Source organism: Alligator sinensis, unplaced genomic scaffold (assembly GCF_000455745.1).
Source record: "Alligator sinensis unplaced genomic scaffold, ASM45574v1 scaffold444_1, whole genome shotgun sequence".
Lineage (NCBI taxonomy): Eukaryota > Metazoa > Chordata > Crocodylia > Alligatoridae > Alligator > Alligator sinensis.
The window spans coordinates 478,492-493,029 of NW_005841886.1; the positions used below are offsets into that span (position 1 = coordinate 478,492).

General features: G+C 48.0%; 1 protein-coding gene across 1 annotated transcript in view; it reads left to right on the plus strand.

Annotated features, from left to right (window-relative positions):
• The window catches only part of CRHR1 (corticotropin releasing hormone receptor 1), a 130,753-nt gene that overhangs the window by 87,251 nt on the left and 28,964 nt on the right, over positions 1-14,538 (plus strand). The window contains exon 4 of the mRNA XM_025196920.1: positions 9,324-9,409. Coding sequence (XP_025052705.1) covers positions 9,324-9,409 — 86 coding nt within the window. The remainder of the gene's footprint in view (positions 1-9,323; positions 9,410-14,538) is intronic.

Here is a 14,538-nt window from a genome sequence, read left to right on the forward strand (position 1 = left end):
GTTCCATGATGTTCAAGAGGGTTTCTGTCTCAGCACTAGACATGATGGAAGACTGTTTAATATTACAAGGTTCAGAGCTAAGACAAAGGTGAAGGAGATCATCATAAGGTACCTGTTGTTTGCAGATGATGCAGCCCTTGCAGATGATGCAGTACCAGTGTTGATGCCCTGCAGCAGTGGTTGTCAACTGGGGTACGGGTACCCATAGGAGTACTTTAAAAGGCTGAAGAGGCTACAGGGGGGCTCTCACCACTACACACATCCTGGCAGAGGTCCAGGGGGCACGTGACCCCTGATCTGTTTGCGGGGCAGAGGCAGCTGCACGCACATGCTCAGACCCCCCTCCAAATAATTTTAATATAAAGCTGCACATGAGCTGAAACTTTGAGACAGAAGGGGTACACTTGTTAAAAACAGCTGAAAACCCCTCCCCTACAGCATCTCATTACCAAGTTCTGTAACTCATACAAAATCTTTTGGCTAGCAATAAGCTTGAAGAAAACTGTTATTATTCACCAAGGCTCTTCAGAACCATTTCCAGATATCACCTTAGATGGTACTCATGTTGTTGACCAATTTTTCTACCTTGGCTGTACTGTTACCAGCAATGTAAATCTTAATGCTGAGCTTGCTAGTAGAATCAGCAAAGCAGCCACAAACTTTGGTCTTTTGCAAGACAGCGCCTGGAACAATAACAAACTGTCAACTAAAGTGAAAATCCATATTTATGAGGCATGTGTTTTATCCACTCTTCGATATGCCTTAAAACATGAACAACCTACGCCAAACATACCAAAAGACTAAACAGCTTTCATATTAGACGCCTGCGTAAAATGCTTCAAATAAGGTGGCAAGACAGGGTGACAAATGTAAAAGTATTAAATCAGGCTGGTATGTCAGCCATGGGAATGTTAATTAGTAAGAAAAGACTCAGGTGGCTTAGTCATGCCAGGCAAATGCCAGATCGCAAGATCCCAAAGAATGTGCTCGCAAAGGGTCTGGAAAGAGAGGCACGCCGCTGTGCAGATTTTGTGATGTTTGCAAAGATGACTTCACATCCTTTGGAATCTGTGGATGATTAGGAAAGGAGTGCAGAATTTCACTCTGGTTGGTGGAGTCAGCTTGCAGCTGGAGGAAGGGACTGCAAGGCCAACTGCATCAAGTTTTTTGATGACCAGCATCAGAAGACGAAATAATCTGCTGCTCTGATTCAGAGCATTACTAGTGTATCAGTGTGCCCTACCTGTGGGCAGGACTGTCACTTGCTCATTGGACTTAGCAGCTGTCAAAGAACTCATTGGTGTATACACCATGCTCTGTAAAGAATAACAGTGCTTAACTGAGTTCTGTTTGCCTCTGCTGTAATCACACTTTCCACTACAGTGCCAGTGTACTCACAGAAATGCCAAGTGGCCTATTCAAGGTCTATGGGGCATCAGTGAGATGGCAGAGAGTGAAACTCAGGCACCCTGAGCCCACAGGTGGCATGCTAATCACTGGACCATACTGCAAACACCTGGCCTGCACATGAGCATTGGGCAGTTATAAATTCCACCGAAACTCTAAGCATCCTGAATCTTCAAAGCAGACCTCTGAATAGCACCTCTACTCAGGCAAAGCCACAGAATCTCCTTCCCCTAGAGTTCCTGACAGCATCCAGACCTATTAAGAAATATGATCTGCTTTACACACACACACACACACACACAGAAACATCAACATTTGTTCATATTTTTTTTTGAACCAGTTGATAATGTCCTTTTTTCATGAATAGTCAAAGATCTCTGGGATACTACTAGATCATTTCTTTTTGTGAGCACTTAATCTAGGAATTGCAGCTGTCTTTGCATTTTGTGCACCACTGACAACGCAACAGAACTCCATCTCCTAATGAAGAGGACTAACAATGGACTACATTGAAACATGGACTTCAACAGCCACCTAACACAGCTATGGACAGTTGCCTTTAAGGGGGCACCTGAAGAACCAGTGAACTACTTGAGCTGCAGTGAAATGCTCTACTACAGAGCTGTACCCCCTTGGTTTTGGGTGTGGGGGGGTGCTACATTTTTTTTTTAAAAGAACAATTAATGTATTGGTTCAGACCCTTCTCTTAATTTCCTAACTAGATGCAACACTGCTGAGTTAATTTGGCTCTTACTGTTGCTATTAATAATACTGCTTGGTCACTTTTGAAGCTTACTTATTGACCAACATCCCTCTGTGCTAGGTGCTGTACAAACACAGCATTAAAATGGTCTCTGCCCCAGTGTGTTTATAATCCAAGCCTTTTGTATGCCTTCTTTTAGCCTTGTTGAGGATGGTGAAGCATTCTGAGTTCCATTGTGGGTGTGCCCCTGGGAAGCAGAGCCCTTTGGAGGGCTGTGAGTGCCAGTTCTGACTACCAGTCCCCACATCCATGTTCCTTGCTCTCTCTCCTGCTCACTTGCCTCTCCACACAGTACCTGCTCAATAACTTTGTCCTCCATCATGTCCCTACACCCAGTCCTCTCAGAATGAGTTTGTTCTTCTGTCAGGGCTTTGCAAGCAAATATATTAAGCGAATTGGGTTCATGGAGAAAACCAGGTTTTGCGAGACCTGAGCTCAACTTTCAGCTTAGCTGCTCTGTGACTCTGAGCAACAAAATTTGCCCTGAATCATTTTACAGATGCCTGAATAGATGCAGGCATCTGTGTTGTGTTAGTACAACTCTAATCCAAGCACCTAGGGTGCTGACAGAGTGCAGCCCCTGCTCTAATTTATGGTGCATTATATAAAGTGCCATGAGTTAAAGCGCTTTCCCCCCGAGACTAACAAAGATGCGCTTGTTGTTTCGGAGGGGAGGGGGCAGGGGAAATCAAGCCTGCCTGCAGCGGAGGAACTGCTCCTCTCCCCCCAGCCCTGCCCACCACCTAGCTCTGGTGCTGTGTGCAGGAAGGGAAGCAGGGGGCAGGGGTGGAAATCATGAGATGGGGAGACTCAAATCCATCCTCCCCATCCAGCTCAGGCCAGGCAAACCCCAGTCTGCAACTTACTCTTCCTCCCCTATCTCCCTCCTTTCCTGCAGACAGCCCCAGGGGTAGGCTGGGCTGCATCAGCCCAGTCCGGACCGCACAACAGATTAACTCTAGGGAACATAAGTTCCCTAAGATGCTTCAAAGTGGAGTACCTTCATCTGATCCCTTGTTTGATGAGGGTTAATTTGGCACACAATCAACCACTTTTAAAGCACTCTGCAGCCATGTACATGTGTCATGCCATGGCTATATAGAGCTTTCAGGGGACCAGTTGAACAACAAATGTAATTTCTGTCTGCACCCCTAGTTTCACCAGTTCTGGAGACCTTCTGAGCTGAAGAGGAAGACTAGTACCATGAATATGACCCAGTATTCAGTGGGGCAGTGCAGCATGTGGGTCATGAGGACAAGGAGCACAGGCTAGCTGGGTTAGATGACTGCTACATTTGAGAACACTGGGGGATAATATTTTAAACTCTGTGGTTTCATCACTAGTCTTGGAACTTGCAAGCCTGGATGTCACAATGGAGCACATGGATCTGCCTATCCTGTGTGAGGAGTGTAGGGATCAGGATCAGATGAAGATGGAGGAGGAATTTTCTGCATCCATGATTAGGTGATGGCCCAAAAGGAATGAAGATGCCAAATGCACACAGAAGCTGAAACTATATGCGCAGTTTGGACAATGCTGTCTCCACGCCATTATGAATTCCCACTAGCATGCTGAGATTTCATGGCCCATTAGCTTTCAACCAATGTTCATTAACACTGCTGGCCTTTCTGAGACAGCTGCCGTATTTGGACTGGCTTGAAACTGTGGGGGTATGGGGAGTGGCAAGTGCAATAATTCCCCCTCCTTTTGGCTTTCTCCTCAGTATTTCGCATCTGATCAAAAGTTAATTCCTCAGAGACATTTAAGGGTCAGAAATTGATCCCAGGCAGGACCATGCAAAAGAAGATCCCACAAAATCAGTAGACCACCAATAGATCAACGGTAATCCCTGCAAATTCTCCAGAGCTGTCATTGTAATGCTTGGTCTCTTATCCATGTTCACAGGTCTCTAATCTCTTATGTGGCCCTCCTGCTGGAAACACTATTAATATATGCATTAAAAAATAGGTGATACAAGATCTCAATAGCCTGCCTGCTTGTAACTAGAAGCTTCTCACAGGGTGTGCTAGAGATCTGCTATGTCCTGTCAAGACCATTTATTGGCCCCCCTGATGTCCTGTTCAGGTGCCTCTGGATGTCCTGGGCTACTAAAGGTCTCAGGGCTAGAGATTCTTCTCAGGGTGTTTGGGGCTTTATCCTACTGAAAGCTGGTACTTCACAGGCAGAGAATAGCTGGCAGAGCAAGCCAGCCAAGTCATGGGGTGGGAAAAATGTTGGTTTTGCATGCCATTCAAGAGAGTGACCCCAGTACTGGAATTGAGCATTCAAGCCAGCAGTTACATGGAGGAGATTAACCCCTGCTGAGCCACCTACTCCACTCCAGGCCCCATAGCACTGAAACCAAAGGAAGAGTGCCTCCATGGCCCCACTGGGTTATTCACACCATTCTCTACCAACAGTGCCTAAGACTGCATGGGAGTCAGTTACTTTTGGAGGTTCCCCCTTATTAACCTACCTGGGGGCATGACTACATGGCTTCTCTCCAGCTCCATGTCTACCACTGACAAAATAAGCCCCGCCTGGGGCTGCACTCAGACGCTTTATCTCAGGAGAGGTTGGGAGTTGTGAAAAGAGAGGGGGCTCAAGTTCTGTCCGAGTCATTCCTGAACCTCTGCTCTGACTAATCATAGATCTTAGAGGAACTGGAACAGGAGCAAGCAAGCAGGATTTATTTTATCAGCCGCAGCTTGGAGTCAGGAGGAAAGTTTCGTCCATTCACCCAACCTCACCGCAATGCCATTTTTCAGTTGAGGAACGTTTGGCCTTTGGGCTAATAATAGAACGGGTTTGCTGTCACCCGAGTTCTTTCATTCTTCTGGTGCTAATCCTAATAGGATGCTGCTTTGGGCCTGTCATAGCAGTTTCTTCTCAATGTTGCCTGCAGTCAGCCCAGTGAAAAACAAGATTTGCCAATATGGTAAGGAAACCGCTAACATGGAAAGAAAAGTGCAAGAAGCAAGGATTTCTTTAGATGATACCTTTTAATAGACCAACTGCATAGTTGGGATAGAGTTAGACATTAGATAAGCTTTTGAATGCAAGACATTCACCTTCATAAAAGTGCACACTTCACCTGACCACCAAGAATGCACTAAACTAGACAACAGGATTGTCTGAGCCAAAAACATGTAAGGGGCAGGGGGGGAACTGCTGCCAGCACTAGAGGTGCACCGATACATCAGTCCATATCATAACAGCACCAATAAAAGGAAAATTGACATTATCGACAGTTGGCCTTTTTTGGCCAGTGTGGGCAATGATGTCACCAGTAAATGCCGCATACATGTGCACAGCCTGGAATGCAGCCTGGCACCTTGGAGAGCAGCATTTGGCTAGAGGTGTCCTTGCCCCCATGTGCAACATTGGCTGGAGTCATGCACTCCTCCCCATGGTGTATAGTCCCCACTGCTAGCAAGAGCAGCACGTGGCACGCTCTCATGACCTGTGCAGGCACTGCCACCCAGCAGTGCACAACTCCAGCCAACATTGCACATGGGGGCAAGGACCGCAGCCCAGCCAGCACACCTCTATTGCACAAGGCTCAGTGTGGTACATGTGAAGATCTTGGCGCCACACACCATCAGGGCAAGCCCCATGCAATGGAGCTGGCTACCTTCTCCACCCCTGCCATGCAGATTCTGGGACTCTGCTGCAAGTGGCAGGGAGCCCCACTCCTGCTTCCTGGCCCTACACAGCAGAGGGCAGCGAAGGCAGCTGACCCCAGCACATGGGGCTTCCCTCAACGGTGCATGAGTGCAGGAGCTGCACATGCATCATGTGGAACCCTGTGCAATAAAGGCAGGCTGGCCTGGCTGCTCTCCTCATCCCCATGTGCAGCACTGGGTGGAGCCACACCCTGCTGGGCGGCAGCACCTGTGCAGGCCACGAGCGCCCCGAGTGCCTGTTGCCTGCTGCCACTCACAATGGGAGCTGTTTGCAAGGGGGGGCAATGTATGAGGGGGGCCCCACACACCCCCACCCCGACCCTCACGCTGCCCACCCAAGCTTCACACTCCTGCCGTCCCCCTGGGTACAGGCTTCACACTGCTGCCAGCCCCACACTCTGTGCTCCCACCCTGCTGCAGCTCCCCTCATCCTCTACCTCCACCGCTTCCTTATCTGGTGCCTGGAGCAAGCAGGATGCCGGGGAAGCTGAGCAAGTCCCCTGGCAGCTACAGCAGTGTTAGCTGCAGCCTCGCCCAGAAGCTACTTGCTGTCTGGCTTGGGCCTTTCCTCCCACAAGGGTGGGAGTGAGACACGCAGGCTGGGTGGGCTACATTTAGTTGCTGGGTGCCCCTGGGCCAGATGAAATTGCCTGGTAGGCCAGATGTGGCGTGTGGGCCGAATTTTGCTTGCCCTTAGTTTACACAGACCTCCAGCAGGTGCTTGCACTGATATAGCAGCAAGCTCAGAGCTCTCTGTGCATGCATGGGACAGCCAAAGTGTGGGGCTACCCTTTCCCCCGCTTACCCATTCCTGGATCAGTTACTGCATGGTGCATCACTGCCTTGCCTCTCTTGGACAGAACTAACTTCAACATGGGAGGGGAGTAACCAGGAAACCTAGCAGCAAGGGTAGCATAATTTTTCAAGCACATTGTGTCCTTTGGACCAGTGCTGTTTTTCCTTTTAAGGTCATGAGCTTTCCTGACTCTGAGCTGAGAAAGAAATAGCAAACCCTGCAGCTGTGTAGGGGTTTGGACTAGATCAGAGGTGTCAAACATACGGCCTGTGGGCTAGATCCAGCCCACGGAGCCTCTCCATCTGGCCTGTAGTTCTACTACTGAGCTAGGGAAGTTTGGGGCATGAATGGGGGGAGCATGTCCCACTGCTGAATTTGGAGTCCCCATTCCCCCATGCACATGGCCCTCAGCAGCAGAAGGGTGGGCAAGAGCTGTGTTGAAATAGCCCCTTAACCCTGTGGCTGCTCAACAAGTTGCCTTTCATGTGAAAAGCAGTCATTTGGCCCATACGTTTGTCATACCACCTCCACCATTGCACCATTCCTCAGGTTAGATCTGCTGCTGCCCAATGCCCTAGACTAGGCCCAACCTATGAGGAGCCTCATGGTTGTGATCGAACCCAGGGTAATCTAATGATCCTCAAGGGCCCCTCCACACTCTCTTCCTAGCAACTAGAAGTGTGTGGATCAGGTAGGAGGGGTTGTGTGACAGTGATTGTAAACGTATCTCCCACTGTAATCTCCCACAATATCTCCCACAATAATGATGACTCTATGGAAAGTTCATGCCCATTAGCTTTGACAGAAACTGAGCGCATCTACATGAGATGCTTTACTCAAGATGAGAGCTAATTCCTACTCAGTAAATGTCACCGTCTACATGTGCAAGCATTTACTGCACAGTAATTTGCTCTAATTGTGAGTAAATTTGCTACCTTCAAATGCAAATAGCAAATTTACCCTCGATTACTTACTACGCAGTAGGGCAAATGTGCTCGGACAGCAGGGGGTGGGAGATTGTTCCCTGCCCCCAGAAGTTACCTGCTGCCAGGGTGGGCTCCACCAATGGAGTATGGGTGGGGACTATGTGCCCCTGCTGTGACAGCAATGAGCTCCTTGCCCCCACTTCACAGTTGCAGGGTTCAGGCTGGGAGATCCTATGTCCCAGCTCCAGCTCCGCAGTCATGGGGCCAGTGCTGGGAGATTCTTCTCTCCCAGCACCAGCTCCACTGTCACAGGGCTTGGGCTGGGAAATAAGGATCTCCCAACCCAGGACCTGTGACAGCAGATTTTGGACTAGCAAATAAGGATCGTCCAGCCTGGGCCCTGCGACTCCTGGGAGCTCCCTGCTGCTGGGGCAGAGGGACATTGCCCCACCCAGGCTCCAGTGGCAGAGGTGCCCCTGGCAGCAGGAAACTCTTAGCATCAGAGAGCAGCGTCTGAGCCCCACCAGGAGACAGCTGTCTCCTGGCTCATGCTTCCTGCTAGCCCCTGGGCTAGCACCCTGGAGGAGCCTACAGCTCCCCCTGGCTGCTGCAGGGGCATGGTGCAGGACCACAGGGAGTGGGAGCAGTATACTGCTAAGAGCAGCAAATCTGCTTCTCCATCCCTGCATGTGTAGATACATGCCCAGGAGAGTTTACTTTAGAGTAAACTGTTCCTGGATTATTAGCACATGTAGATGCACCCACTGGGAAGCATTTGATAGGATTTGGAAGCAAAATACTGCACTTCAATATGTCAGACTCTGGCTTTAAAAACTATTAATAGCACAGTGGAAGCAAATAGCAAGAAGAATTCCAGACAACTCTTCTGTCTTACACCTCCTGCTGCCAGAACCACCACCTAGTGTTAGACCCAGACTTCTCCTGAGATTTTGAAATGGTTGCAGATAGTTTCCCTTAACTTTTCTTTTCCTAATGGGACAGAGGGAGAGCCATGTTAGTCTGAAGTCAGGCAGACTGCAGAGCTGGGTGGCACCTTAACACTAAATACTAACTAAGACTAGTCCATTCACGTCTGATGAAGTAGGCTGTTGCCGATGTAAGTTTATGCCTTTCCAAACACATTACTGTAAGGCAGGGGTTTTCAACCTGTCTCTACAATGGCCGATTGGCATGGCGGCAGCAAAAGTGCCGGTGGCAGAAATGGTGATGGCACTGACGGTAGCTGCTGAGTACCCCTGAGGCCTTCTCAAGTACCCCCAGGGGTATACATACCCCCGGTTGAAAACCCCTGCTCTAAGGTGCTGCCCAGCCCCACCTTCTGCTTAAAGCTTTTCTAATGAGATTTCTATCCAGACCGAGACAGGAACAAGATCGGGGTGGAACACACTCTCTGAGTATTTCCAGTGCAACTTTGGAGATGTCAGCCTTGGAATGCAGTGACTTCTCATTTTGAAGGTGCTTCTCTGGACCTTGACACCAACCCCCTCTACAAGCACCTACCTCTTCCTTTCCTGCTCATGGTTTTTTTGCAGGAATAAACATGACATCTACTGAACTAGTAAATGACTGAGCACTATTCAGGGAAATAAGATCCAATTGTTCTAGTGCCATGGCAACCTAAATTAGTCTCATCATAACAACAATATATTTTTCTAAAAGGTTTGTGTCCGGCTTATTTCATCCTGTGCCATTAACCCTCCCCTGTGTTTCTTTCTCTCTTCCAGACAATGGGTACAGAGAATGCCTTGCAAATGGGAGCTGGGCTGCCCGCGTCAATTATTCCCAGTGCCAGGAGATCCTCAATGAGGAGGTACATGCACACTGGCCATTCAAATTGGCCAGGCCTGTTTTATGGAATTGGGAGAAGGGGAGTAAGGAGGAGGAAGAGGAAGTCAAGGTTTAAAAGAAAATTCAAGGCTTTGTGACAAGCTTAGTTCAAGGAAGTTTGATAAAAGTCATCACTGATAGGACTGGTGTCTTTATGATGAAGCTTAGCAAACTTCAAGTGAGTGTCAGGGGACATTAGTAACGCTTCACCTTGTAGTGGGTTCTTAAGAGCAGGACTTGAACCTGAGACCTCTGTATCATAAAGTAGAGATCTCTTCTGCTGGAGCAAAAAGGTCAACTCTTCTAATTTTGAGTTCAGCAAGCAAATCTACCCCACTAAGTGGACCACTTATTCCACTAAAGCAGGGCTGTCAAACATAAAGCCCACAGGTTGGATTTGGTCCACAGAGCACTGTCATCTGACCCACAGGGATTCTGGAGGGGCCAAGAACTCAGGGGTGGGGTGAGTGGAGAATTCATGGTACAGAGTCCTGCTGGGGGTGCATTTCTGTGGCAGGAGTGAGTGACAATTGTGTTAACCCCCAGAGATCTCTGATGCCACTGGGCAACTTTGTCTTGTAGTTAGGATAGTTTTAGTCCCCTCAGAATTGCACTTCTCAGCACAGAAGATTTTTGCCAAAAATAAAATCCAAAAAATACCCCACCTCCAATTTACTCTCAGTTCCTTGGTAACTAGCATAAGATAGTGATAGACATTACCTGTTGATAGGTGTTGGCTTGTGTAGACTGAGTGAGCTCGTTCTCAGTTCAGGTCCCTCTGGATGTTCTTCCACGACAGATGACACCAAGCAAATGCCTTTGTTAGTGTCAAAGATGCTGAATGGGGATGTGCAGGTTGATTGGAATGCTGGATGGCACCGAGTGTCAGAGGTACTAGCCAAGGCCATGCACTATCACTTAATAAAGGGGAAGAAAAAAGTACAAAGAGCAAAATATAACAGTGTCTTGTAAGTGTGCCGTCATCCATAAAGCCACAGGCAAAGGTTCCAAGAATTAGGGAGGCAGTTGGAACTATATGACTTCTCCATGTCCTCCCAGTTCCAGACTGCTGTAGGGGCCCAGGCAGCTTTAAATTACAGCAGCCTGCCCACATCTAATCGTGACTTGTAACCCCTTCCATCCCATCTCCTGTATACCACCAGCAGATTCTCTGTGCATTGGGTTTTGGAGGTTCGGAGATGAGAGTGGAGCATGATAGACATTGCAGCCAGGCAGAGGGAGGGGAGATCCTTCCCAAAATCTCGGGTCCAGAAAGGGCTGTTACACTTCTGTAGACCATCAATTCTCAAGGTTTTTGGTCAATAGATCACCGCCAGCCATCAAAATTTCTTGCAGATCACAATACATGTTTATCATCAAAAAGTATAATGGTGTGATGAGTCCCGTGCAGTCTTTGGAGCAGCTGTTGCCCACATATCATGGTCTCACAGGTCACCAGTGGACCTTTGACCACAGTTTTGGGAGCTACTTCTTCAACCTGTCCCCTGCATAACATAAACTAGAGAATGTCATCCTTGGTGCTGAGCCCGTCCCTGGTGGTTGAGCTTGAATGATATCTCAGCCCCAGTGTGATGTCTCAGCTCCAAGTGTTAGAGAAGCAACTCTGCCCAGGGGTGAACCCTCCTTTTAGCCCATTAACTTCCCTTGTTAAAATGTGTACCTCTGCTTTCCAGTTTGAAATATTCTGACTTACACGCACAGCTGTTGGCTCTTGCCTTGCCGCTCCCTGCTGGGTTAAAAAGCCCTCTGGCTTCATAAATCACGTCTTGTTCCTCCTGTTTCTCTTTCTTATTTCTAAAATGAAATAGAGAGTACAAAGCAGGGTGAAAAGGTTCTTCTGTTCCTGGTAGTTGCTGGTGCTGCATGCTTATGGGTAACTGGAAAACGGGTGATACAAGGGAGTGTTTGTGACAGGGGACATAAAGGGAGGAGAAATGAATTTTGCAGGAACCAAGAGAGTTGTAACTATGCTGACCTTGCCCCTTGGAAAAGGGAGGGAAAATGAAGGGTGGATATTTGCAGCTGATAACTCTGTCTGGCATTTATTACACTGACATTTCTTGCCAGGAATGGCTTTCTCACCCAGTTAATCACTAATTCACAGATTGGATGAGTGCCTAACAGTAGGAGGAATCAATTAATGTAATTACCACGCATGCCTTCCCAGGATCCCCTGCTTAAACCCACCACCAACCCTCTCTCCTGCCCCCCTAGAGAAAAAAGGAATTAATTGAGACATCGGATGTATTAGGCTTCCAGGTAGCTTCACAATATTCTAATTAAACAAGAGACCTCTGGGATTTTCCATATAATGGCTTCACAGAGGTCGCTTCACTGAGGAGAACTACTCTGAGCACTACACAGTTATCTAAGCTATTAGTCCCCCTTATTGAAGTGTGCACAGACAAGCCCCATGAAGGGGAGAAGACACTTAGCTCTAGACTGCAGAGGCTTGGTTACCAAGGGCATGTCTATACTATAGCAATAGGGTGCTCAGTCACATCACTGGGGAAATAAGCCCTTCCCACCCACCCAGACCCCAGCATATCAACCCAGAGGGCACATCTACATGAGACCTTTACTGCAGAGTAGACTAATTAGCTCCTCAGTAAATGTCTCGTGTCTATACATGCGGCCCTCTTAGGCTGCAGGAAATGAGCTCCCCACAGGGTAGTACCTGTAAATACAAGTACTATCCTGCTGCAGAGTTTATTTACTCCACAGCAGCGCACATGCAGACACTGATGTGGCTTGCTGGGGCACCAGCTAGCCCTGCACCGTAGCATCTTCGTGCCTCACCCAGGCCCTCTGCAGCAAGTTGAGCTGAGTCAGAGTGGCCCAGCTCTTGGGTGGTGCTCTAATTAAAATGCCCACAGCATCTCATGTATTCAGTGTCCAACATGTCAAAATGGCAGCCGGGGCATCTCTCTTTAACTAAAGCTCGTTCGACGGGCTTCAGTTGAAGCATCCCCATTGCCATTTTGACATGCAGGGCGTTGAATATACGAGATGCTGCAGCACACTGAAGCATTGATTAAAAGACTCCAGCAAACTCTAATTGAGTCTGCCCTGACATGTACTATCAGAACGTGTTGAAGCACATGTTAACAGTGCCCTAAGATTGTGGGTAAAGTTTTCAAGAGCAGCAAAAATGCTAGAGTACCTCAAGTTTCGGGGTTCTCAGTTCATATACCTGGAGAAAGTTGGATTTTCAGAATGTGTTGAGGCATACAGCCTCCAAAAATAAGGCTCCTTGCAAGCATCTCAGTCAGAGCACCACAAATTCAAGGTGCTCCAAACCACTACTGATTTTTGAAAATCAAGCTAGTATTTTGTTTTGTTCTTTTAACGTTCCAGGGTGGTAGCAGTAAAACAAGGAAGGAGCTTTTGAAAAAGGCAGTCCTGATTCTCACTGACAATCGGGCCACTATGCATGCCTTTGGCTTTGGTAAAAGGGTCTTGAAGTGAGAACAAATGCTGTTTACACTACCTTTGGACCCTTTTATGCTACCCCTATAGGGGGCATTTCTGGGGCTGAGAATTTATTAGGGCCATGGCTGTCTTGAGATTGTCCCTTTTGGGCCCTGTGATGATTCTCTTCATGATGTCCTTGCTGGGAATTTTCTTTTCTTTGTTTTCACCTCTTTCTTAAAGATTTAATAAGAAGACATTTAAACCAAGAACCCTCCAGCAGGGCTGAGATGCGATCAAGCAGAAGCTCATATGCACATTCTGTATCTGATGCCTCATCTCTCTCCTAAACCATCATGGTAAACGTGTACCATGCAGGAAAGCTTCTTGTCCTCCACCCAAGTTTCCCCCCAGGTATGGGGTGATCCACAGGTGATCCACAGGCAGCCAGGGGGACAATGCAAAAGATATAGAACCACTGAATTAAATCTTAAGGAGGGTATCTATGGGAAGAAGAGGCGGAAGGAAACCAAAGCAAGGTGTTCAGAGGAGACAGGGTAGAGAACCCTAGTGTAAAACTCATATGATACTTGCAGGCCCTCATTCTGTTTGTGTGCTGTCTTCCTCTATCCTGCACTGTCTAAAAAGACTGGGAGTCACTGGGGATAGAGACAGTGCCTCAGTAGCATAATGCCAAGATCTTTCTTTAGGCAACTTCAGCACACTTTACAAAGGAGGTCAGCAACATTATCTCTGTTTTTTGGAGGAGTCCTGCCACCAGGATCATAATAGAGACAGGGATGGAGCAGGGTTCACTCTTCTTTTCACCAGCCAGATGTCTAAATGCTGTCTGACCTAAGGGAGCCTTGGTTTTGGAGAAGGCTGTAGGTGCTACTGAATAATTGCTTACCATTGTAAAAATTGAGCAAGGCTTTGGGAGTTGTACGTCCATGCATCTAAGCACTAACTGCTCTCCACATATCACCACCAGCCATTCTGTATAAATAACTTCTGCCTCTGTCTTCTGGTCTCCCATGCTGCATGACCTCTTCTCCTTTGGCAGCAGGACTTTCTCACTGATTTTTTTCCTCATGTCCCTCCCTGTGGTCCTGGCATTAAGAATTGTCCTAGGTGCCCATGGGAACAAGAAGAATGCTTTCTGAACAGCTGTGGGGAAGAAAGGGTACTTGTAGTAAGCCATAAATCTGTGGGTTGCCCAGCTTCCTGCCCCTGCAACCTAGGATGCTGGCCAGGGAACAGGGCACTGCACTGGATTCTCCTAGATGGTGAGAGATGCATTTGGCGCTTCAGTAAAATGCCCAGTATCCAGCCCCACTGTAAGGGTTTCAAGAGGGTGTGACATGCAATGGCTCCCAGATTTCAAAGGCAGAAGGAAAGGGCATTGCTGAGCACATGTCCAGATCACCTCCACACTACCCAGAAGTGCTGCCACCCTCAGTTTCCCCAAAGAAGCTGACAAGGCCAAAGTCATCAAGGCTTGGGAAGGTTCTTCGAAGTCTGTAGCTCTGAACCACCGTGGTCCTTCCAACTGGGGTTTCTCACAAAGCCAGCAAAAGCATGTGATACCAGGGAAGACCAATCATTATGGGCTGATGATTCAGCCCAGTGGCCTGACCTTCTGACCACTTCTGATTCCCCACTTGTACCTTCTCTCCCTCA